Genomic DNA, 23,191 nt, shown 5'->3' with positions numbered 1-23,191 from the left:
ACTTCTTAACGCTTCAGGTTGGCTTGAAGGATCATTTGGAGGGGTAAAATAATTTCATATGCAATTAAAAGTGTAGAGAAGATGGAATTTTAGAGGGCACATTTGGAACTAGATTTTTCCAGATGAAAACTAAAGGTTCTTTTTGTTTCCTGTGGTACTAAAAGCCTGAGATCTGAGCGTGCCAAGAGGTAGGAGGTCAGCGAGATCTTTTTCAGATCAGCTGCTGAATTTAGAGTTTGAGCTGTGAAGAAGACTTTCACCACTTGTGTTTAAGATAACAAACAATCATTTATTTGACTGAACCTTAATTTTGGGCTTAGCTAACAGTTGTTACTTCAACTGCAATAAGAAATAAAGGAAAAATGCAATTTGGAGGAAGGAAGTCATGTCCAAAACCACTCTAACTTGAGAAAGCACTAGCTTGAGCATTGTGAAGTTTCAGATGAGCCAACTGCGTATGAGTGGTGTGTCAGATTATGCCTGCTGATTCTCCCCAGAATATGCTCTCAATATCCAGAAAATGTATTTTAGGAGCTCCTGCTATAACAGCCTGGCTCACTCATACTTCTCTCCCATTTATTTGCTCAAAAGCCAAAGGCACGTCCCTGATAGCTGAATATACCATGGTGAGAAAAGAACTGGACAGTTTTCACTACAAGCAAAACCTCCATCTGGAATTCTGGACTCCAAGATGCCTTGAGTTTTCCCAGCTTCCCATGGTCCTCAGGTGTGGAAATCTACTGGACTGTCATTCAAACAAGGAATTTCCCTGAAGCCATGTCTGTAGCAGTGAAAATACTAGAAATGGACACTGGATGAAGTTCAGCCACATAATTGCTCTTATCAGTGTTAACAGTGGTCTGGACTAGTTTGCTACAAATCTGTTGAGATTTACTTACAGGAGTACATCATCTTGCCACTATTTGACATAGATTGGCTGGGCAAAGGAATGTTTTCTGGGGGGGAAATAAACATTACTGTGGACTTATTTTTATACTGATGGTGTCTTTTGTAGGTGATAGCTGCCAGGTGGACACTGTCAGCAGAGGGGACCCCACAACAAGGGGCACAAATGCGTGAGGCACAATGGAAAGAAGCCCTCGAGAAGGGAATATGGCTTTAGTGTTTTTATAGCAATGTTCCTTTAATGGAATATAAAAATAGCACAATTCAAACAAGCAGTCTGCGTTTTGCCCAGCCTTTTGCAAGTGATTTGGGGTAAGAAGGTATCAGGAGTTTAAAAACAAACGTTGAAACACCAATAGGAACAGTAAACAGCAAAAACTTGTTTGAGGCCATGGCTCAGAAAGCAAGTATAAAAATGTTGTGCTTGGGTGATACAGAAATTATTTTTTATTCTTTTGGATAAGATCTGATTGCAGAAGAAGTTAATTGTTTTTTAAGCAGTCCAAAAATATGAAGCAAAGGCAAATAACCTCTAGAACTATGTGCCCAAAGAACGTATTTCTTGACCTTTACTGTATGCCATCAACCTTTGTTATTTGTAAAATAACAACCGTGTTGGTTACGTTAGGCTGGCTTGGCCTTCCAGCCTGTAAAAAAAAAAAAAAAAAATAGCCCTTTTAAAGTGAAGTATTTAAACTATTTAAATATTTTCTAAAAAATAGTAATAATAATAATAATAAAAGTCACTTATTTTATGCCTTCTTTGTAGAACTGAAGCGTTGATGCTTTCAACCACTCAGATTTTATTTTATTTCCCCAAAACTGGGGAGCGGATGACAGCTGAGTTCCACGTCAGGTGCAGCTGTGCGCATTGCAGCCGTTGTGCTCCTGCCTGGCACTGTGAGTCGGGGGCTCTGCACGGTTCTGTGCACCCTCTCAGTCTGCAGGAAACGTTTTGTGTTGCTTCAGAACACCTCAGAAGTGAATTCAAGGGCTCGTTGTATTGGGGTTCGGTTCGTCGGGGTTCTTTTGTTAAGTTTTTAGGTAAAGTCTCAAAACGGACTGAACTTTTCTGAAGGGGCAAAGCCAAGGCAAGCAAAGTATTGACCAAGAAGACATTTTTCTGCCTTAAAGGGGCACCAGCTGTCGCTGAGAACAGACAATCTGAGCCTGTCACGTTGTTCCCGTTGCCCAGCCTTCCCCATTTCGGTGGCAAGTTGTACATCAGGGAATCCAAAGCCACTACCAGTAGCAGTCGCTGAGTTGTTTACCTGACGATGCTTTCAGTTTCACCTGAACTTGCTCCAGAACCGGTGTCGTACGGCAAAGCAGGCAGCCTCTATGCAGACACTTGAGCTTCTGAATGGATACAAGAGATCACTCTTAGAAAGCGACGCGTTATGGACTCTTATTATGCAAACTTTAATTTAAAAACAAAATCCCACGCAACTTTTCAGGAACAGAAGGATTTGTGATTAATAAGGCGCCCTACTGAAAGGAGTGTTGGAACTGTGATGGGTTTAACGTGAAAGGAACCAAAGTATTACGCCACAAAGAGAAATCAAAATGCATCATTCAGTCCCGCACGCGTGGAATCAAATCCATGCTGCGAGGAAATCTCTGGGGCAGAAATGTCACTTTGGGACTGTCTCAGTCACAAGTGCGATTCGACTCTTCTAAATATAAAGGAGACAATTTGGCAAGAACGGAATCTCGTGAGTTTGCGACCAAACTCACCCTGTTCATAAGGTTCTGTTGATCCGAAAGCAAAATGCAAACTCCTGCTCCTCCAGCAGCACAGGAAGGGAGAGCAGAGCCGGGCTGGAAGCTGCTGGAAGAGCGGGCTGCAGCACTGCGGGTCTGTGTGCCCATGGGCATGGATGGAGCTGCCTCCATGTCGTGTGTGAGACGTCGGCTACAAGCAGAGCGTTGTGCCCGGAGCTTCTACTGTCCCCTGGTTCTGACTGTAAATAACAAAGGAAGCTGAAAATCAATTTTCCTAGCGAAAATGAATTTGCAGTGGCTGGGTTGTTTCTAGACAGATTTTGGTATTAATTTAAGAGATACACTTTTTATAGTCTTTCCGACTTCTCGTTGTGACTCCTGCAGTTTTCTTAACCTAAAAACATTGCTGCAATGATGAACAAAGAATTATACAAGAAAAAGAAAAACATACTTTTGTATCTTTATTTTGGAATTTCTTGTTCTATTATAAATATTGAAGTATCCCTATTTCAGAAGACGTATTTTGTTAATTGATTGTACATATTTAAATATGTATTTTTGCACAGGTCTTTTTTTCTGATATCCAGTTTTGGTACAATTGAGATCATCTAGTATTTATTTATTAATTAATTAAAAAAAAAACCACAAAAAAAAGAAAAAGCAAATACCTTTTCTGTTATATATATATATATGTGTGTGTATATATATATATATAATTTGAAGTGGTTCACTGCCAAGCCAATAGCAACATGCCTACTTTGCAACTCAAGGGGTGCCTCCACGTGCCTGGAGCCACATCCCTACCACATCCCTCGCTCCGGCGTTGCTTCTCGGTTGCCTGACTCCAGAGGACTCCGTTTAGTGACACACTGCTTTCCTTGCTTCGCGTTGGTGTGTGCGTCCGTGTGGGTCTCACGTGGTTTCAAACTAAAGGAAAAACTGAAAGTGCCTGATAGAACTCGATCTGAGCTCGGACTGCTGAGACAGCTTCTCCTTAAATGACTTGAATGTTCAGTTGAAATCTCGGAGCTTGCTTTTTCCACCTATATATAATAGATGTGTGTGTATATGTGTGTGTACATATATATACATACACGTTTATATATATATTTTCTGAAGTTGTTGAGATGGATTGATGGCAGAAAAGCAAACAGTGCTGGTGACTTTTGTGCTTTGTTTCCATTGGAGTACCTTGTGCTGGAACAATCCCATTAGTAGTGCAGAGCGGGAGTAGCGCCAAGAGTTCGGAGCGTGGGCTTCCTTTAACCAGCAGTGGATTGAACTGTGTCATTTGGGGCAGGAAGGGGATGGGGGATTATTCATCCATAAGTGAAACAACTTAGGAAATGTTCCCAAAAGTCCATATTCCGGGAAAGGAAAACAAAAACCCAGTAAGTACCTCTCGACACCACTCAGAAATAAAGATGTGATTTCCAAATGACATTTCTAAGGCAGTTTGTCTTCCTGTAAGAGTTCTCTTGCCAAGGAATCTCTCTTATCTCTCACTCATTCTGTCCCGGAGGAGGGAATTGGGCTTGGAAAGATTCTTCACGTTTCGCTGTTGAGCAGAAAATAATCATTTTTACATTTTGTGCGAGATATTTTACGTTTTAAAGAGGATAATTTGAAAAATGAGCACTACGTAATGTCAATGTGAATGTAGGCCTTGAAAGCGTCTTGCTCGGTGTTGAGCCTGGTTCTAAAAGCAATCTCCTGTGTACAATGTGTGAATAGTTTGATAATTTGTATACATAATCAAGAGCATCTGATCAGCTGAACTCCGTGTTGGCTGCTGTATAGTACATGAACAAATGTCATGGGATAGAAAAATTACTTTGGATATTTAAAAGAAAAATAAATATATAGTCTATTTGTTTTGTAACAAGTTTCTGTAAATAAAATAATTTATACTATTTATAAGAAAAAGTTGTGCTTTGCTTCATGACAAAGATTAGTTTGTTGAACAAACATGTTACTAAACAAGGCAATAAAATTAGGACTTTTCAATAAATGAGGTTGGTTGCATGGAACGCATCCGATGTTTCTGCTTCATTTTACCATCCCTCACCGTTCAGAGGAACCGAAGAGCTGCGACTCAGCTCTGGATGGGCTGGGCAGGCTGTGTGCAGTTCTGCACAGCCCGTCTGACTCCTGCACTGGGCCGGACTCCACAGCCACAGCAGTGCTCTTCTTTTTGTTTTCTTTTTTTTTTTTCTTATTTTAGCTCTAAGCACAAAGTATTTTTCAGTATTTGGAATGAATGCTGGAAGAAATGGGGCAGGCAGTAAGCAGGTTCTTTGCTTCCAGTACCAGTGTTTCAATAGCAGTGTTACTGTGGTGTTGGCTGATTGTTCTTCATCTTGCCTCCCTGCAAATATCTTCTGGTTTCTTCCCCTTTCTTTCCTAACTCCTGCTCCCTGCTATCAGCTGCTGGCACTGGGGTTGTGCTGAGCTGTGCCAGAGACGTGCAGTTGTGCAGCAGAGCTCTGCTTGCCATCAGAGCCATCTGCACCCGATGCAGAATTGCTTTCAGCTGCGTTTAAAATAGGATGCTGGATCCCCTAAGACCGACAAGGTAGAGAAAACCAGCTGAGTCTATCCCTATAACTGACTCTGTGGGTTGTCCTGGAGCTCTGCATGTGCTGTCTCTCCCTTTGCTGCACTGGGCACACTGCACTGCAACTCCACATGGGAGTGAGCAGAGCCTGTGCCCTCTGCTGCTGCTTCTCCCACCAAAGCAAGTCCATTGGCTCAGTAGCAGTGGTTTGCCATGGAAAACGCCTCTTGATCGCAGCTGGAGCGCAGCCCAGCCATTACTTCAGTCCTGGAGTTTGTGGACAGAAAGTAGGGCCTCTGCTGCCACTCTCACAGGAAGATGCCTGTAGCCAGGACGAGGCGTTGGCTCCGTGCCTTTGCCACACGTGCAGCGAGCTCAGCAGAGCCCTGTGAGCCACGGCACACCGCAGCCTGCCCTCACTTACCCAGCTACTGCAGCAGCTGATAGAAGAGCTTGCCATTGGATTTATTTAAATGCAAATTTGGTTGCCTTTATTATCATCACGTTCTGCTGCAACAAATAATCAAACACACGTGGGCTTGTATGATCTGCTGTGAGGCTCTTAATTTGTCTGAATGCTTTTCTCAGTGCTTTGGCTCAATACTGCATTAGCTATTGGATTGGTTCCTAACAAGCAGCATGGGACCTTTGTTGCAGAAAAGCAGCATGTGCTTGATTTGCTTTTGTTCTTCTGGCGCACCAAACTTCTGAAGACTCATAAACCTTCTCTGAAGTTGTTCAAATTAACCCGGATTTAAACTTCATTGCAAGGAAGGAAAACCAGCCTGAGACATGCGGGCAGCAGGCTGCGTCCAAGCCCACGAGATACGGTTGTCACTGACAGCTGCCACCCAATCCATACAAATCAGCAAGGACAGAGCACTGCTGCTTGGTTTTGTTGCTCTCTAGCAGTGCTGGAAGTTTCCTCCATCCTCTGCTTTACAGCTGAGCTCCATTCACTTACCTGCAGCCGTTCCTGTCCCCAACAGGTCTTTTTTTTTTTTTTAAAAGCAGATGAGATTGTTGTCTGCAAGGCTAGAGCTGGAGCTCTAGAGCCCAATCTTCAGTGAGAGATTAAATGGAGCCTTTGCAGGCCAGCAGACACAGCTGAACCAAAGGACAGTCACACACAAACTAGATTTCAACTGCTTTGTAGAAAAGCTTTACCCACAGACGAGTGTTCTCACAGCTTAATGATGGCTAATATAGTGCAGAGCAAGGGGGGAAGTGTCATGGTCGTAAGGCTGCAGCTTGGAAGCAGCATCTGAGTCTGACTACCTCAGTGCCAGAGCTAAGTTGGCCTCCCAGGGGGAAATTGGAGAATGGCAGTAGTTCAAGGAACTGCACAGGATTAAATTACGAGAGAGAATGTACAACTTTGGCATGCAGGCTATAAATCTATGGATAGGTGTCAGGACCAACCCACAAATTGGGTCAGACTGACACAATCAGAATTAAATTGAAATCGTGAGCTAAAACAAGCCAAAGGAAAACGTACTGTTATCATCAGAAACTGAAAGATAAATGAAAGTTACCTTGTGTTTAAAGGAAGCAGAAATCCTATCACTTCTGCTTGAAATTGAATGGAAATTGAAGCGCTACACTCAGATCAGAAATCACACTGAGGCAAGTCAGAGGGTCTTTAAGAATCATCCAGGGCAACTCCTGTTGTTCTACACACTGCTGTCATCTCGAGAATACAAATATCCTGAAAGGAAAATTCACCTCTGCACCACAAAGGAAATCCCTCAGTTCAGTGGGCCCTATGGCTCATACTGTTTTGTAGTACTGCCATCTAACATCCTTAGCATTTGTATCTATGGACAGTGGAAAAGATGTTACCAAAAAGCAGCCAGAGCTGCAGTCTTCACGCCCTGCTCTGCATCAGTTCTAGAAAAAGAAAATGCCTCTTCTTTCTGCCTTACACTGCAATTCTCTCATGTCAGAATTGATCCTGCCTTGACCGTGCTCAAAAAATGACAAATTTTTGGCTATTATTATTTCTTGGCAATTATTTCACCTTTGATTCAAATGTAAAGGTCTTAGAAAAAGGATCACTGTGTTCTTTCTGTACAGATTTCCACTCGCTTTGTTACAAAGCACTGAGCATCACACACATTCAAGTGAAGGAATAAAATATATTACAAGAGATCAATTTTACCAGACATTTAATAAATGAACTGGGATCCATCCCCCAGCGTACATAAACATTGTGTACATCATGAAGTGGAAAGTAAAAACATGAGCTCTCTCGCTACTATTTTTTACCTACAGTATACCAAGTTATACAATATATTTATAGGTTACTTCCAAAATGGTTTAAACATCTACATTTTGCATTCCCTTGCATTAGAAAAATTACATATTAATTACTCTGGAAAGTTTCTGAACTCTGTTTAGCAGCAAATCTCCTTTCTTGATGGTTTCTTGGTACTGCCAATTCTTGCTATCCGGCCTAGAAATTGTGAAGGGGAAACAAAAAAAACATTTAGAATTGAGATCTTTTACCTCATGAAACTTACTGCATAAACATAAATGTGATCAAAATTCAGAACTCAGCTGGGCTGTAAAAATGTAACCTCTAGCAATTGACGTCCTCCTACCTGTTAGTTTCTACAATCTCATTTACTTTGTCTATTTTGCAGTGCAATCGCCCAGCTGCAATGAATCTCGAAAGCTCCCTAAGAGAGAGAAAAAAAAGGCTGTTAAACAACACTTCTCCAAGGAAGTACAGGCCTACAAGCATAGGATGTGCTGTTACAAAACATCATGGGCATCTATTGCTGAAGTACATGCAATATGTTTTCAGAAGATGTCTTATACATTCTCATCTTGTTAAAGCTTGGACACAAAACAAGCACCATCATTCCAACAACCCCAATACAACCTGTCTCAGTATTTTCTTCTCAAGCCAAAATCTCACTCTCCAGTTAAGTGAGTCTCATCATTTAGCTCAGCTGTTCAAATCCAGAGGTGGCACTCGGGTATCAAACCCATCCAGAATTCATCCTGATGTAAATACTGCCAATTCACTTAAAGAGTCTCCTAGCAGTCCTAAACGTCTCGTTTGCTTTGCTTTATCAGCCAGTGTTCCACGTGACACTGCTGATATTATAATAAATAAATAGTAATAATAAATCCTGGGATATGTGGTAAGACAAAGCCACATTGCTAATAAATTACCGAGAAGCACAAAAGCTAGTATGACTTAGCAACATTTACCTCTGAATTGAATGCTATTTGGTGCCTCCTGAAACACCTATTGATTCATTTCTGAACATTTCAAGCAGTATTCATATTCCTCTAACACTGTCCTATGTTAGAAAATCTGAAATTTCTTTATGAGAGAAGAATGGCTCCTGTGAAAGCATTTGAAACAAAGTGTTTCACACACACGGCCGAGGTAAAAGGCACTTCCTCACCTCCTGTCAGTTATCATCATGATCTAAATCTGATTTTGTTTCTTACACCAGAAAACAAATTGTGAATTGAGACTGCAGTGTATGTCTGATTTAAGTTAAAAACAGCTGATTCTATTTACTTAGCAGAAAGCAAGCAAAGCTACACGATGAGACGTGCAGGGCAGATAATGTGTGGGAATGTGAGTATTTACCTTGGTGTATTTGTGGACCATGCTGTCCTCTAAAATGTTAAAGGTTACTGCTTATTAAGGTCCATAAGAATAGCAGGATAAAGAACAGAATTATTCACTAAAGAATAGTTTTTCATGCGACCCTCAGAGTGAAAGGAGAACTGGGATAGTTTTCACGAGAAACTGTACCAAATTACTGTCTTTACTCAAACATTACGTTCAAATGCAGCCAATCTCTTCCACAAAAGCATAACCTTGGTAGGTTTAAAACACACATTCTACTCAAAAAGCTTAACAACTTACTGATCTATGAATTCTACACTGACTCCAAACGCTTCTGCCATGTACCCCAGCGTCAGAGAGCGGTAAGATTCCAGCAGCTGGCTGTAGGCATGGATCCTCATTTCCCGCACGTAATATCGATAATGAGGTGCAAACAACCAATCCTTCTTCATCTCCTGCTCTACAATTGCTGAAACAAGAAACAGAAATCTAATCAGTAAGAAACGTGCAGTTATCATCCAGGTAAATCAAACAGTTCATACGCAATCAGTGTGAACAAAACTACATTGCTCTCCTGCACAGCTCAGGATGTGAAAGGCATTCTGTGCCAGACAAAAATAAGTCTGTAAAAGCTATAGTAGTTCTAGAATCAGAAGTAGTGATTAAATGCAAGCAATACTATGGCAAAGCTAGTGATCCTACTTGTCATCATGGAATACTTTTAGGATGTGAATCACTCTTCCCTATGTGCTGCAGGGAAACATTTGCACTACAAATGAAGTCCAGAATGAAATGCTCTTTTTGCTTATTCTAAATATCTAATTTTCTGCTTTCCTAAAAAGAACTGCCAAGGATGACAAAAGTTTGAAGAAAAGCTTTTCTTTGGTCAGCTTTCAATAAAGAAACCAAACTGGAAATGATAACAATGATGAAAGCTTCAATTACAAGCTGGGATCTCAGTGTCCCTAGGCACAAGGCCTTTAGTTTATTTCAAAGATCAGATTTCCAAAGCTTACCCATTTGGCCTGGTTATTCAGGTAAAATCCTGCTCCATAGCTATTTTCCAAGTCTCTTCCAGCTAATTAGATGTAATGTTTCATTAGGCTCACTGCATGTTTGGTTTTAATCATACAGCATCAAACTGAAAAAAGACATCGCTGTCTAAATTGTGGGCATTTTCTGCTCTGGTTGTAGACTGCAGCTATAGCACAGAAACTGTGAATGATGTGAAACAAACCACTACAGCACCTGGAATGCTCTTACAAGACAACTTTACCTAAAGACTGGAAAAAGGCTGCGTATCGGCATTCGTAAAGAGAAAAGAGGTACTGCCGGACGGCTGGCAAGCTGTGCAACACCTCCAGGATCTCTGCTCCTTTAATTACCTGGAAACAAAGGAAAAGCATGCTTAAATATGATTCCTTTTAGCCCGGAGATAAGCAGGTTAAAGCGAGGCTGGGTCTGTTGGAAGCAGGTATCACTTGCTTTCCTTACCTTTTCCCTAAGGTCAGGTCTGTCTAATGCAATCATGCTGACATAGACAGTGTAGGTTACAAATGTTTTGTAGTCCATAAGTTCATAGGATGTAAACGTTGAAACTGTATCAAGGAAGAGCTCTGCTGCCTGTTTGAAATCTCGAATAGCTACACAGTACAGACCCTGGTACACTTTTAGACGATTTCTCCTATCCCAGTCTCCTCCTTCTTCTATTAGACTTAAAATAGAACAAAAAAGAAAATTACTCATGTAAAATTATTATGGGATAAGTCACACCAAACAAGTACAGTAAATCAAGTGATAACGTGCAATCAGAGAAAGCAAAATCTCTTATATGCTACAACTTGCAGAAACAATCTAGGTTTCATGTACCTCCCAGGGGTAGCAATGACACTTCCTTGAGACGTGCACATAAATATTACCATCAGCTTCAGCTGCAACAACAGACCTCCACCTCTTTTGCTGCTAAAATCAAAGCTGTCCAACTAGCAGCACAGAAAGAAGTTACCAGTGGAACAGCCAAACTTTCAATAATCACATTAGTCACACCAACTTTATGTCATACGAAAAGTTTATAACAGTGAAGTATTAAATGCTGGCATCCCAGAGATAAGCTAGCTGTGGAAATGAGGGCATAACATGCTGGCACTGGGCTCCTGCTTCTGGAGGAGAAACCGGCACTTTATCAAGCCAGCTGGATGTGCTGGGTTCAGGTGGCACCCCTGCACTGCACTTCATTGTACTGTATTGTATCCAAACTTGTCTTCCAACAGCTACAGAAGAGAGAAAGGGGGGTGGGCTACAAAGTCCAATCAAGTTGCTTGAAAAATAGCTGAAACAACACGTTAGCTTTGCTATTGTTTCTGCCTTCATAAAAGACTAAGAAATAGGAAACTCTCTAGTCCAAGTTAACACCTGCCCATCATTCTGCGATTCTGTCTCACAGGCTGTCACTGTCATTTCTTGATGGCAAGGTGGGGTTTTTCCCATTTATTTTGCTACAGTTTGTCTGAAAAGTGCTTTACTGCACTCAGCCAACCCAAACAGCACCTTTTTGCCTTTTCAATGTTCCGTGTGATGAGGTCGTTGTCCATGTAAAACAAGCCGATCCGTAGGAGATAGAACACAATATCCAGACGGTGTCCCAGGGCCACAGTTTTGTCATAAGTCTTGCGAAACGCAGTCAGAGCTCCCTCCTAACAAAATCACCATTTGCATTATAAGAACGTTCAGAGCAATCAGAATATCTGCAAAGCATCTGCCGTCAGCGCGCCAATTGCACTGCATTGACTAAAGACACAGGGTAAGAGAAAAACAACATCTACAAATGGAAAACAGCTTTTTCCCTTTTCAGGGCAAGTGTTTTCTTTTTACAGCCTACTTCTTTTTCACTGCTTAATTTTAATTCCAGCAACACCCTCCCCCTATCTCCCACCCATGTATGTGCTGTGCCATAGAAAAAGCCCACTGCAAGGCAGCCAGTTTCCACCCAGCACTCCCAGAAATCTATCCAGTTACAGAGGTTACAACACTGTGTTTCTTTCATGAAAAAACTGTGCTATTGCCTTAGTTTCAGCTGGGACAGAACTGTTTTTCTTCAGGTTCATGCTCTGGTTTTAGGAGGAAAACAATGTTGATACACAAGGATGTTTCTAGTTGCTGCTAAGCAGTGTTGTACAGAGCCAAAGCCATTTCAGTTTTTCAGCTCCTATTAGGGAAGGGCTGGGGAAAAGGGGTTCCAAAGAGCTGGGAGGGGACAGAATTGGGAAAGAGGCCAAGGGGCAACCCCATAACATACAACATCATGCAGAAGGAGAGTTTTGAAGGGGGTGGGAGTTCATCTCACCCTCTTCTGCTGTTTGGGGGGCAACAGGCAACTGCTTGTGCATCACGTTATATAAATTGATATGTACATTATATATCCATACGTATGCACATATCCATATACGTTCATGCACAAATACATCCACATATATTTATAACCGTAACAATCATTCTTTTCTCTTCTCTATCTTAGTAAATAGTTTTAACTCAACCCACCAGTTCTGCTCCCCCCTGTTTTCCCCTCCAGTTCTCATTCCCACTGGGAAGAAGAGGGACCGAGTGAATGACTGTGTGGTGCTCAGCCACTTGCCAGGTTAAGCACAACAGCAATGAGCCCACCTTGTCCCCAATCCTACACAGGTACTCAGCTTTGGCCATCATCGCATCTCGGATTTCACTCTCCCCCAAGATCTTTTCAGCATCTTCCAGTTCATTGTCAAGCCGTTTCAATTCCTCCTCATTAGCTTTCTTCATTTTGTTCAACAGCTCCGTGTCTATCTGCCACTCCAGAGACTTGCACAGTGCTTCATAATATGGAGCCATGTCTGAAAGAAAAGCCAGAATGCTTTGGTTATAGAAAGACAACACAACTGACCATCAGGTCCTTCTGAAGCCAGGTACCTGTGACATCCATGCAGTCAGCAGCACTTTACCAGGGCACTGCTTCAGTGGGCCCTACCTGGCACATTTCCCTGCTAATTTTCTGACTCTGCTCTAAATCAGCACTTTCCTTACTATTTATTTATCCAGCCTTTCGCACAGTGAACCCAGCCACAGCTCGCACCTTTTAAAACCTCCAAAAGCCAGGCTAAGCGTGCAGGGAGCCAGGAACGGGGCAGCACTGCACTGTGCCCGAAGCCCTCCCTGTTCCACCGCCCAGCCCTCGCGGGCTGGCGGCCCGCACCTACAGCCAGGCACAGAAACGTGCACACGGACACTGGTATGCACACACCGACACGCGACCGCCCGACCGCCTCAGGACTAACCTGAGGCAGCCAGAGTCGGCTGCCCCCAAACGGACCCGGCCTGCTGACAGACCGACACCCGGACAGACAGACCCCCGCTCCGCCCGCACTCACTGTGAAGCCTCACGGCCGCCATCAACTCATCCCGAGCGGCGGGGTCGGGCGCGCGGGGCCGGAGGCTGAGAAGGAAACGGAGCTGGGCGATACGGAGGTCGGGGTTCTTGGGCAGCCCCTCTTCCTCCAGGTTCTCCAGCGGCATGGCGGCGGGGCTCGGGGCGGCTCGGGACGGCGGCGGGCACCGGGGCGGCGGCGCGGCCCAGTGACTCAGCCGCGACGGGCGGAAACGGCGGCCTCACTTCCGGCGCTGCCGCCGGCTCTGCAGCGCCCCCTTTCGGGCCGGAGGTGTGCGAGAGCTCAAAGAGTAGGGAGTGCGCATGCGTAGAGTGGAAGTAGTGCGTGGTGGGGGGGTTGTGGCAGTGCGCATGCGCAGAACGGGGCAGAGTGGGCGTGCGTGGTCTATAGGGGGTGCGCGTGCAGCAGTGCTGTGCTCGTCCTATGGCGCTCAGCGCCTGCGGCGGGATGAGCTGCGGTTCTGTTGCGGGCTGTGAGGAAAAGCTTCTCCTTCTCCCATTTCTGGGTTTGACACCTTTCAGTTCGCCATGAAGTCAATCCTTGGGAATGAGAGGAGAGTAAGAGAGTCGATTTTCCCGAGTGCAGGTATTGCCAATACTCCGTGTTGTGCTTGGTAACAAAGTGAAACACTGGTTAATTAAACAAAACGGCACTTCTTGTCTGTAAATATTTGCCCACACTTTGCATACTTATGTACGCTTAAGGGATAACCAGCAGTGCAGGAGCTGCCTGCGTGCATGTGATGGTCCCTCAAATACGTATAGCAAGCAGCAAGGCCTGTGGTGACTGTAATTCATCTTACAAGGCTCTGTGTCATAGAGAATCTATACTGTATGGATCGGTGGAGGAGGTTTTTCTCCACCGTGGGCTGCAGCTGACTGCTGCCCAGCTCGGTGGAATCACAGAATCACAGGATGGCCAGGGTTGGAAGGGACCTAAAGCATCATGAATCTCCTACCCCCTGCCACATGCAGGGCCACCAACCTCCACATTCGATACCAGACCAGGCTGCCCAGGGCCCTATCCAGCTGGCCTTGAACACCTCCAGGGACGGGGCATCCACAGCCTCTGGGCACCTTGTTCCAGCACCTCACCACTCACAAAGTAAAGAACTTCCCCCTGACATAATGATTGTGAAGATCTCCAAAAGGGAGATGCACCAAGGCCTGGCGCTGTGCTGCCATGAGAAGCTCTTTGCACAGAACCCACACCACGAGCTGCAGGCTGACCCCAGGAATACCGATTAACTTTGCTTGGAGCCATGCTGTGAGCCTCAGACTTTTTCATCTGATAGGACGGGTGTCTGTTTCACTTTAATTGGTGCCCTTTATTTATTTATCTGGATACTTTCAAATCACTAAGTCCTTCCCTGTTAGCACATCGGGGATGCTGTGAAGAGCAACATTTCATTTAAGTCTTTTGCAGCATTAAGGTATATTAGTTGGGGTATTCCAAAAATCAAGCCAGGTTAGGGGGAGTTAGTAGGAGTTAGCATCCGAGGGGGACAAAACTAAACTTTATCATTAGTTAGAGGACTGGGAAGCTGTTAGTATCTAATAGCAGTAAGACACCAAGGGGCAGGCAGGGTGGCTGTGGGGGTCTTCTGCTCCATCACCTGCCACAGCCCTGGGTGCAGTGTCTTTGGGCTGCTCCCACGCTGCTCCCATGTTTATCCTGTTACATCACCAAGGTGATGGTCCTACAGGCACGTACTACACACACATGCATATGATCTATGCTTGAACCTTAAAGGCTGCCTTTTTTTTTTTGGGTAATATGTTCCATTCCCCTCATGTCAGAATGCAGAGACCAATACCTCCTGCAGATGGGTTCGGTGGGATACAGCACACGGGACAGGATTTGCTGCTTTTTAAGATGTTCTATTGGCTGTCGAACCCCACAAGTCTTCATTAAGGTTTGTCATCTCCAGCTGTGTGTCTGTATCTGCCTCTGCCTTTTTAGGTAATTTGTGCTGTACACTTATACTAAATGATTGCTTTTATTATATGTGATTCCTTCCAATGGGCACTTCTCTGTTGACTATGATTACTGCCACGCCAACTGGAAATGCTCCTTTACTGTATAATTAACTTTATCTGCTTAGCTACAATGCCTCTCACTGGTAATTACATGCACTTCAACTCTTTCTTTGCATTTCTAAGACTTTAAGAAGTGCTGATTCCTCTTGCCCCAGTCTTTGTCCAGACTGGATGGTTTTCACATGTCTACAATTATATCTATTTCCCTGAAACAGCTCCACTGTAATCTGGATATTGATTTCAGTACATATCATGTGATCTTTAAATAAGCCATCTGCTTGGAGTTCACTGTGCTTTACACGTGCCGGTAGCAAAAAGCTCACTCAAATCCTCAGGTTGGTGTTGTATAAGCCCTCCTGGGTGCCCCATCACTGCAGACTTCTAAGGTGAGGCTGGATGAGGCCCTGGGCAATGTGATCCAGCTGTGGATGTCCCTGTTCATTGCACAGGAGTTGGACGAGATGACCTTTAAAGGTCCTTTCCAACTCTATGTGATTCAATGATCCTATGGTTGGGCCATTTTTACTGAGATAATTTGAAATGGAGAGCGAGAATTCTAAGATTTTTCCATGCTTCTGCTGCCTTGGGAGCTACTCCATTTCCCCCTCTTAGCTCCTGTCAGCCTTTTTTTGAGGTGCATTAGCGACTTTTGTCCTTTGTGGGTTTTTAAAGCTTCTTTTTCAAAGGAAATAGTCTCACACAATTACACCGCCTGCCTGTCAGTCTGTGTGTCTGTTCTGAAATGCATTTTAAACCCCTGGGTCAACCCGAACCAAATTTGTCAGCTGTCACGAGTCCCCAATGACGGCCAATTGCTTGAACTTAGGTCCAAGCCACGTAGGGCTGAGCCGAGCTGGGAAGGAGCAGCGGTCGTGGTTAACCCATGCCTGCATCTCAGCACCAGTGCCAATGCCTCTGGCACAGACATCTCTTAGGGAAGGAGATCAGCAGTGGGGATGGCTGTGTGGCCATGCCAGGATGAAGGCAGGGAAGGGAAACGCGTTGGGTATTGATGAGGCACATTGTAAGAGATGGGAGCGCTGCGCTGGTGGCGATGGGGGCAAAATGGGAGAAAGAATAGCTGATCTGTGGGAAAGCAGCCCTCACTGGTGCGTGCACACAGAGCAGCACCTGCCACTGTAATTACAAATATTGATGTGCTTTGGCAGGTCTTTTGCACAGCTTCTTTTCAAACACACAGCCTCATTTTATTTTTCACTCTTTGTAATGACAGGTCATTTTCACATCACGCAAAGAAAAGAGCCGGGCTAAGAAGCATCGAGTAACTTCTATTTAGATCTCATAGCAAATCAGGCAAACATGTATTAATCAAGGCAAGCAGTGTTTGATGCAAACAAGAGTGCAGTATAACATTATGCTGTCTTTTAAAATAAATGCCACGTTGGAGTGGATGCAGTCTAAGCACACTGCTGGATTCACAGGGTAAGACACTGCTCAAAAACTGATGGGAGTTTGGCTCTGAGCATTGCTTATGTGCCTGGAGAGCACCTACCTAAAGCCCATTCATTTGGGCACCAAATTAGCTGGAGAAGCTGCTGATGCTCCTTGTCCTGAGTGCACTAAGTCCCAAGGTGGGGATGTGAGGGCCACTCATGTGAGCTGCACCAGCATGGCACTGCTGTGATATTTTCCTTTCCATTTCCTTTCAGCACTGGCTTTCCATTCCTCATCTCCTCTGCTCCAGACTTTTCCTTTTCCCGTGTGCTTTTTGCATTTGGGGGATGGCAATTCACCTTGCCTGGTAAATGAGACAGTTCTCCTGCTGTCACCTCCTTTCAGTTTGAGTTTATACTGCAGTATATCAGATGCTGTGTTTTACGTGGTGTGATTTACAACTCCCTGTAACTCATGTGAGCAGGGTGCAACGCCCGTGCACTTTGCAGATATTCACCCTCTGAATCAACCTCTGCTTTGCCCTGACACACACACCATGACACCTACATATATATCTAATACTGCTCTATATGTACTGTATAAGCTGTACAGACTATACGTACTATATACATGTACATGCTACTTTATGTATTTATATACACACACTTCTTACAGTTATACAAGTAACCATACAAATACTATATAGATAGCATATATATATGGTATGCTGTGTATAAGCAAACACACACAAGTGTGACTGTATCAATCTATGTGTATCTGCCTATGTAACAGACGTTGCAGGATGCTTGTTTGCATTTGTTCTTTTTCCTTTCAGAGCATTTTCCTCCTGGACATTTTGCTGAGCCATACATGGTTTTTTTCTTTTACTCTTTTGTTTTTTCCCTTTAAAAACTGTTTTTTCAAAGGACGTCTAAAATTACTGAACAATTGATTCCATTGACTTTTAATGTCTAGAAGCTCTGCAAGGAGGCTTTCCTGCAGCAGCTATTTCCAGTGCCTTTTTCCTGCCTACCTTCCCTGGCACTGTGTGCCACTTTCCTTGTAGTTTCCATGACAATTCTCAGAGTTGCAGGCAGCCTCATCCTTGCTTGCTGTTTTGCAAAGCTGTCCTTGCTCTTGCCCGTCTGAAGAGCTGGCTGCAGCCATGCATGCATAATTAAACCCCTTGTTTTCCTATTTCAGGTGTAGCGTGTTTCGTACCCATCATTATAACAGTGGTGAGAGCAGGGGATGGAGAGGGCAGGTTGTGTGCTCTGTTAACCTTCTTAGAATGATACAAATAACTTTAACTTTCTCTCTCAGCTGCTCTCAGCCTGAAGCCCTTTGCTGTTTCTCTGCCTGCCTTTGCTTTGTCTTCATTTGACCATTTCCTTCCGTTATCCCCTGTGCTGCCTCCATCCACGCTCACCTCCCTGCCATCCCCCGGCTTCCTCTTGTGAATCCACTTCAGTGTAATCCAAAACGCACTGCATGGATGTAGGAGCCCAGAGAAATATTTGCTCTGGCTCTGGCTCTCACCTAGCGATGCCAACGAGCTCGGAGACGGCAGACTCTGAGCCCGGCAGTAAAATGAGCCTTTCCCGTAAGTTTAGAATTGGAGTCTTTCTCACACACTGCAGTCAAAATGATTGTCAGCTCAAATAGCTCCTTTTAACTCAATTCAAAGGAAAGCATTCAGAGTGGATTCTGAATTTGCACCGTGATAAAACTAATTACAATTACCTGCCCGTCACTGAAACAGAGATCGTGCCGAGTGCCACAATATTTGAAACACTGTTCTAAGGCACAAACACACTGAATCAGAAAGAAAAGCTTCAAAGGCCAAAGCGGTCATCTTTTAAGCATTCTTAATTTCCCTTGAGGTAAAGGGAAATGGCGTTCTGGGGGACAGGGAGAGCAGCACATGGCCCACTGCAATCGTGCTGCATGACTCATAGAGCATCCTTAGACCTCCCAGCCTGCACAGTGGAGTGAGCAGCCCAAGGGGTGGCAGGAGAAATGGAGAAATGAGAAGGAAGGGGAGGAATGAAAAGGAAAGGAGAGAATGAGAAGGAAAGGGAGAAATGAGGAGGAAAGGAAGAAAGGAGAAGGAGAGGGGACTGTGGACAACCAGCCCCACAGTTGGCACCCCAGGCCAAGGGCTGGAGCTGGGACCTCAAAACCAGGGTTGGGGTAGCAGCAGGCAAGAAGTGGGATGAGCCAGAGAACCACAGCTGGGGTTCTCAGATAGCATCGTTCTGCCTGGGGTTGGACTCGGTGACCCGGAGATGTGAGCAGTTGGATGGTCACAGCTTGTTTCCCCACCGAGCACAGGGGTTTATGGCTGGCTGTGGTTTGGCACTTGCTTCTTGTTTTGGCTTCACCCCAGCTGTGCCGTCTGGGCATGACAATCCCCTGCAGCACATGGGTTTGCCCTGGGGTCCAGGAGCTCAGAGCACTTATCATCGGTGAGTTCAGCCTTCTGGGGATGATGGAGTCGAGGTGTGGCTGCTCTGCAGTCCCCCACCATCAATACAGGGCAGCTGGCATCTACCTCCAAGTTGGATGAACCATGAGAACGCACTGGGCGCTGGGTACACAAAGGCACTGGCAATCCTGAGAAGAGAAGAGGGAATTTTTCCTTTGGCTCAAAGATCCGCATGGTGAGCGCTGTTGTTTTTAATAAGCTCACAAAGCTTTCTTCTTTTTTCCGTCCTGAACACATGAGGTATTTTCATTTCCTAATGACTGTGTGTTATGTCCAACTTCCAGAAAGCCTTTCGCCTGAAAAAAATAGCAAAGGCTTTTTCAGCTGCTGGAGTGAACAGGGTGGAAGTAATCATGGAACAAAATGCTGGGATATTTGCTCTGTGCTCAGAGGTTGTGTGGCATCTTGTATTGTCTGAAACAGAGCACCAGATAGTAATTACATCTGCAAATCTCTCAGACTGGGGCAGCGGGGAGAGGAGCCAATCTCTGTGACTCTGCAGAGCTGGAAGAAATCTCAGATATTTCTGTTTGTCTGCAGAACAGCTGGGGACTTCTCAGGCATGAATCTAATTAAGCGTATTCCTTGCCACAAACACTTCAAGCCCCATTTCTGAGATCCGGATGTCTGACCAAAATGAATCTTTAGGAATATTGCTTTCATGCAGCATGCTTTTTCTTTTCTTTTTTTTTTTCTTTTTTTTTTTCCTTTCCTTCTATCTGGGCAAAATTAAATTACATTTATAAGCTCAGCTCAAAATTCACTGAAGTCGATACTATTGATTGATATCTGGCTATCAGCAGAATGCCATGCATTAATTATAGCTGTGTGTAATGCACGAGCCCAGAGAGGCTCCTCTGTGAGTGATAGCAGCAAGGAGCATCCTCCCTGCCATGGCACCAGAGCCTTTGTGCCCTGGGCTTACAGGAGAGCACCGAGGCACCAGGTCCCGCTCTGTGATGCACAGTACAGCTGTGGCAAAGTGCACTGGCAGAGCTATGAACCCTAGAACCATGAACTGCAAAGAACTTCCTGGAGTCTCTTATACTCAAAGTTGTTTGTCTGTGCTCCTCAGTTTGATTTATGTTCATTTGCATATACAATGCATGGGCTTAAGACAGAGAATTCTCCTGATGTTTTTTCGCCTCTGTAAGAAATACGGCGGGATGTGGAAGATATGATCATCTCCCTCCCTGGTGGCATCAGTAAATATCACACATATCAGATTAAACCCTTGACATTTTTCCAACAGTGTGAAATTTGCTTGAAGATGTTGGAAAATGAGTTATAGATGTGAAAGCAAGGCTTGGAATATGAATGCAAACACGTTAACCCTAAAACCGATGTAATTGGCTCTTCCCTGTATCCTGGAGCACAGCACTGGGTGGGGAGAGAGGGAGAAGCTGGGGATGCATGGGGTGAGCTGTGAGACAGACAGGCAACCTGAGCAGCAGCAAAAGACTGAACTTTATGGATGGGATGGGAATGCCAGCAGTGACATGGACATCACCTGCTGCAGCAACATATGCAGGACTGCAGTGAGCGGCATCAGCAGAGCAATCCCTGAGGGATGGGAGAGATTTTGTGCATCTTAAGGAAGAGGCTGATTTTAATCCAGCAGAATCGTGGCAGTAATTACAGTATTTAAAGCAGTTTGCTGCCTCTCATTAATTCCCTGAGCATTACCCCACTGCCCCTTTAGAGATGACCAAGACAGAACATGATGACATCTGCTAGTTGTGTGCACACTCAGAAAGCTGTGGTTACGTGCAGGGACTGTGAGCATCCCGGAGGTTGCCATGGAGATGCCAGGGCTGGCTGTGAGACTCATCGACCATGGCTATACCCACTGCAGAGCCCCTTACATCCTTCCCAGGGACACAGGCTTCACGTGGCTTGGGTGGGTGGAGGCAGAAGCTCAGGACTCTGCTACCCAGAGAGGTGGTGGGGACACCAGGACATGTATCAGGGTCTGTGTGGGCTCAGAGGGATCGGAGTGCTGGAGGGATTGGGCCTGAGACCTATGTCTGCAAAAAGAGTAGGGGAGGAATTCTCTGTGCCAGTTGTCACAGCCAGATGTTCGTGCTGGATGCTCTTTGTTGGCCTCGCTGACCTGGCCAAGGGTTGTTGTGCTCTTCTCAGAGGCTGCTTTTGGGGCACTTGCTGCTGGGAAACACAATCTTCAGCATGTGGTAAGTGTTAGCATTAGGTGGTGGAGTCACCATACCTGGAAGTATTTAAGGAAAGGGAAGATGTAGTATTTAGGGACATGGTTTAGTGGACGATATTGGTGGTAGGTGGATGGTTGGACAGGATGATCTTAGAGGTCTTTTCCAACCTTAATGATTGTATGATTCTGCGATCAGTTAGCTGAGAACATGCTGTGCCACAGCAAAGGTTGCCGTTTGGTGTCAGGTGGCTGGTTTTCATGCAACAGATATTCTGCCTTTACAAAATATACATCTACCAGACAGAAAGGTGACGTGGCTGACACACAGCTCATCTATTCTTAGATTTGGCATTTGGGAACACAGTTTCACCACTTCTATCTGGCTGGAAGCAGGTACTGTTTCACGGGCAGGAAGGCTATCACTGTTAATTAATCTTGACTCTCATTTGGAGGCAGGATGATTGCATTCTCTCTGCATGCCCTGCACAAGCTTTCCTGAGGGCTCAGCCACTGCCTGTGTTTTGCAGCTCTGGGTTTGCCAAAAAGATCAGAATTCTGCTGGCAGCGCCACCAGTAATGAGAAAGTGCCTCTCATCCCAGTGCCAGGTCTAGGGACAGCCATTGGATGGGCTGTTGGCATTGCACAGCATCACCATCTCCCATTGCCCACCCTGCCAAGTCCTGTTCCATGGCAGCAATCATCCCCTTCTAAATACAAAGTTGGTGCAGCTCCTGTAGATTTCAGTTACCTGAGGTCAAGAATACTGTTTTTATTACCAGATATAGAAACAGGGTCAGAAAGCCATGGATAAATAGGGCAGAGCATCTAAAGAAATGAGAGGAGACCTAATTATGGGATTGAAGTTATGGGATGCAGCAGATTTTTGTGTCTCTTTGTATTTCTGCAGGAACATGAAATGTTCTTTCTTCTTGCCTCAGCCCGTCAGAAATCAGTACATTTTTAGCTGAAGGTTGGAGATGGGGACCAAATGGCCTTTGGAATTAAGCAGCAGATTTCAGTTGTCTGGGAACAGCTGGAGAAGTGTTAGCATTTCCTTCTCTGTGCACAAGACAGAATGGCTGACCTTGAAAACGGAGCAAACAGTTGGGCTTTTTTCCCCACGTTTTCAAACCGGAGTTTGGAGTCACCACCACCACATGTCCAACAGTGCTTTCTACCACCTACCCACTCCGTGTGCTTAATTTAGAAGGACAGAGTTATGCCATACCAGGATATTATAGCATTATTGCAGCAGTAAATTCATCCTCACTGCTTGCCCTGCTGGAATGGCATGGGCCGCATTTGCTAAATTTGCAATGAATAAATAATGCAGGATGAGAATTGAAGCCAACGCTGTTATCGGGACCGTTGGATGAAAGCACATTGGGAACCAACATGGATTTGGATATTCTGACTGCAGGGTGATGGAGTGGGTACTGGAGAAATCCCTGCTCTGGAGGAGCACACGTGCCGATGGGAAGGGGTACCCTGCTGTTCTTGGGCTGGCTTATCTCTGGGACAGAGATAACAAGGCATCTCGCTCTGTGGCGGTGAAACTTGATTGCTGCCTTATCAGCCAGAGCTCAAGGGGTGCATGCATGCTGTTATTAAAATTGTTATTTCCTCACGGTGCTTCATGGAGATGATAGGGGCTGTGATGCAGAACTCTGTGTGTGTGAGAGCACGTTGTGCTCGCCTCTGTCAGTGAAAATCCGTCTGCTTTCAGCGCTCACTGCAGAGCAATGTCTGCTTCTTTTGTCTTTTGCAGTGAGCAGTGGTCTATGAAGGTGTAAAAGTTGCATGCAGCAGAAATGTGAAACTCGCAGTAACTGGTTCAGGACAGGTAAGCAGCTGCTCTGGCAATAGAGGTTAATGAACAAGCTTTCAGCTTTCTCCT

The 23,191-nt window shown here is 44.9% G+C and overlaps 2 protein-coding genes across 4 annotated transcripts in view; one reads left to right on the top strand and one right to left on the bottom strand.

The window, feature by feature from the left end:
* The window catches only part of ATXN7 (ataxin 7), an 80,818-nt gene extending 76,157 nt beyond the window's left edge, over nt 1-4,661 (top strand). For all 3 annotated transcript variants that reach the window (XM_042823217.1, XM_042823215.1, XM_042823218.1), the window contains one exon: nt 592-4,661. In XM_042823217.1, coding sequence (XP_042679151.1) covers nt 592-609 — 18 coding nt within the window. In that variant the 3' untranslated portion in view covers nt 610-4,661. The remainder of the gene's footprint in view (nt 1-591) is intronic.
* Nucleotides 4,662-7,339: 2,678 nt separating this feature from the next.
* On the bottom strand, nt 7,340-13,367 carry PSMD6 (proteasome 26S subunit, non-ATPase 6). The gene is made up of 8 exons (XM_042823219.1): nt 13,184-13,367; nt 12,444-12,649; nt 11,331-11,476; nt 10,278-10,497; nt 10,060-10,168; nt 9,084-9,252; nt 7,792-7,869; nt 7,340-7,643 (listed from the first exon to the last, which is right to left on the bottom strand). The coding sequence occupies exons 1-8, from the start codon at nt 13,326-13,328 to the stop codon at nt 7,547-7,549; spliced, it is 1,170 nt and encodes a 389-aa protein (XP_042679153.1). The 5' UTR covers nt 13,329-13,367; the 3' UTR covers nt 7,340-7,546.
* Nucleotides 13,368-23,191: the final 9,824 nt, after the last annotated feature.

Source organism: Centrocercus urophasianus, unplaced genomic scaffold (genome assembly GCF_019232065.1).
Source record: "Centrocercus urophasianus isolate 14NV4802_14NV808 unplaced genomic scaffold, USGS_Curo_1.0 seq_22, whole genome shotgun sequence".
NCBI lineage: Eukaryota > Metazoa > Chordata > Aves > Galliformes > Phasianidae > Centrocercus > Centrocercus urophasianus.
This window is presented reverse-complemented; position numbering and strand designations above follow the sequence as displayed.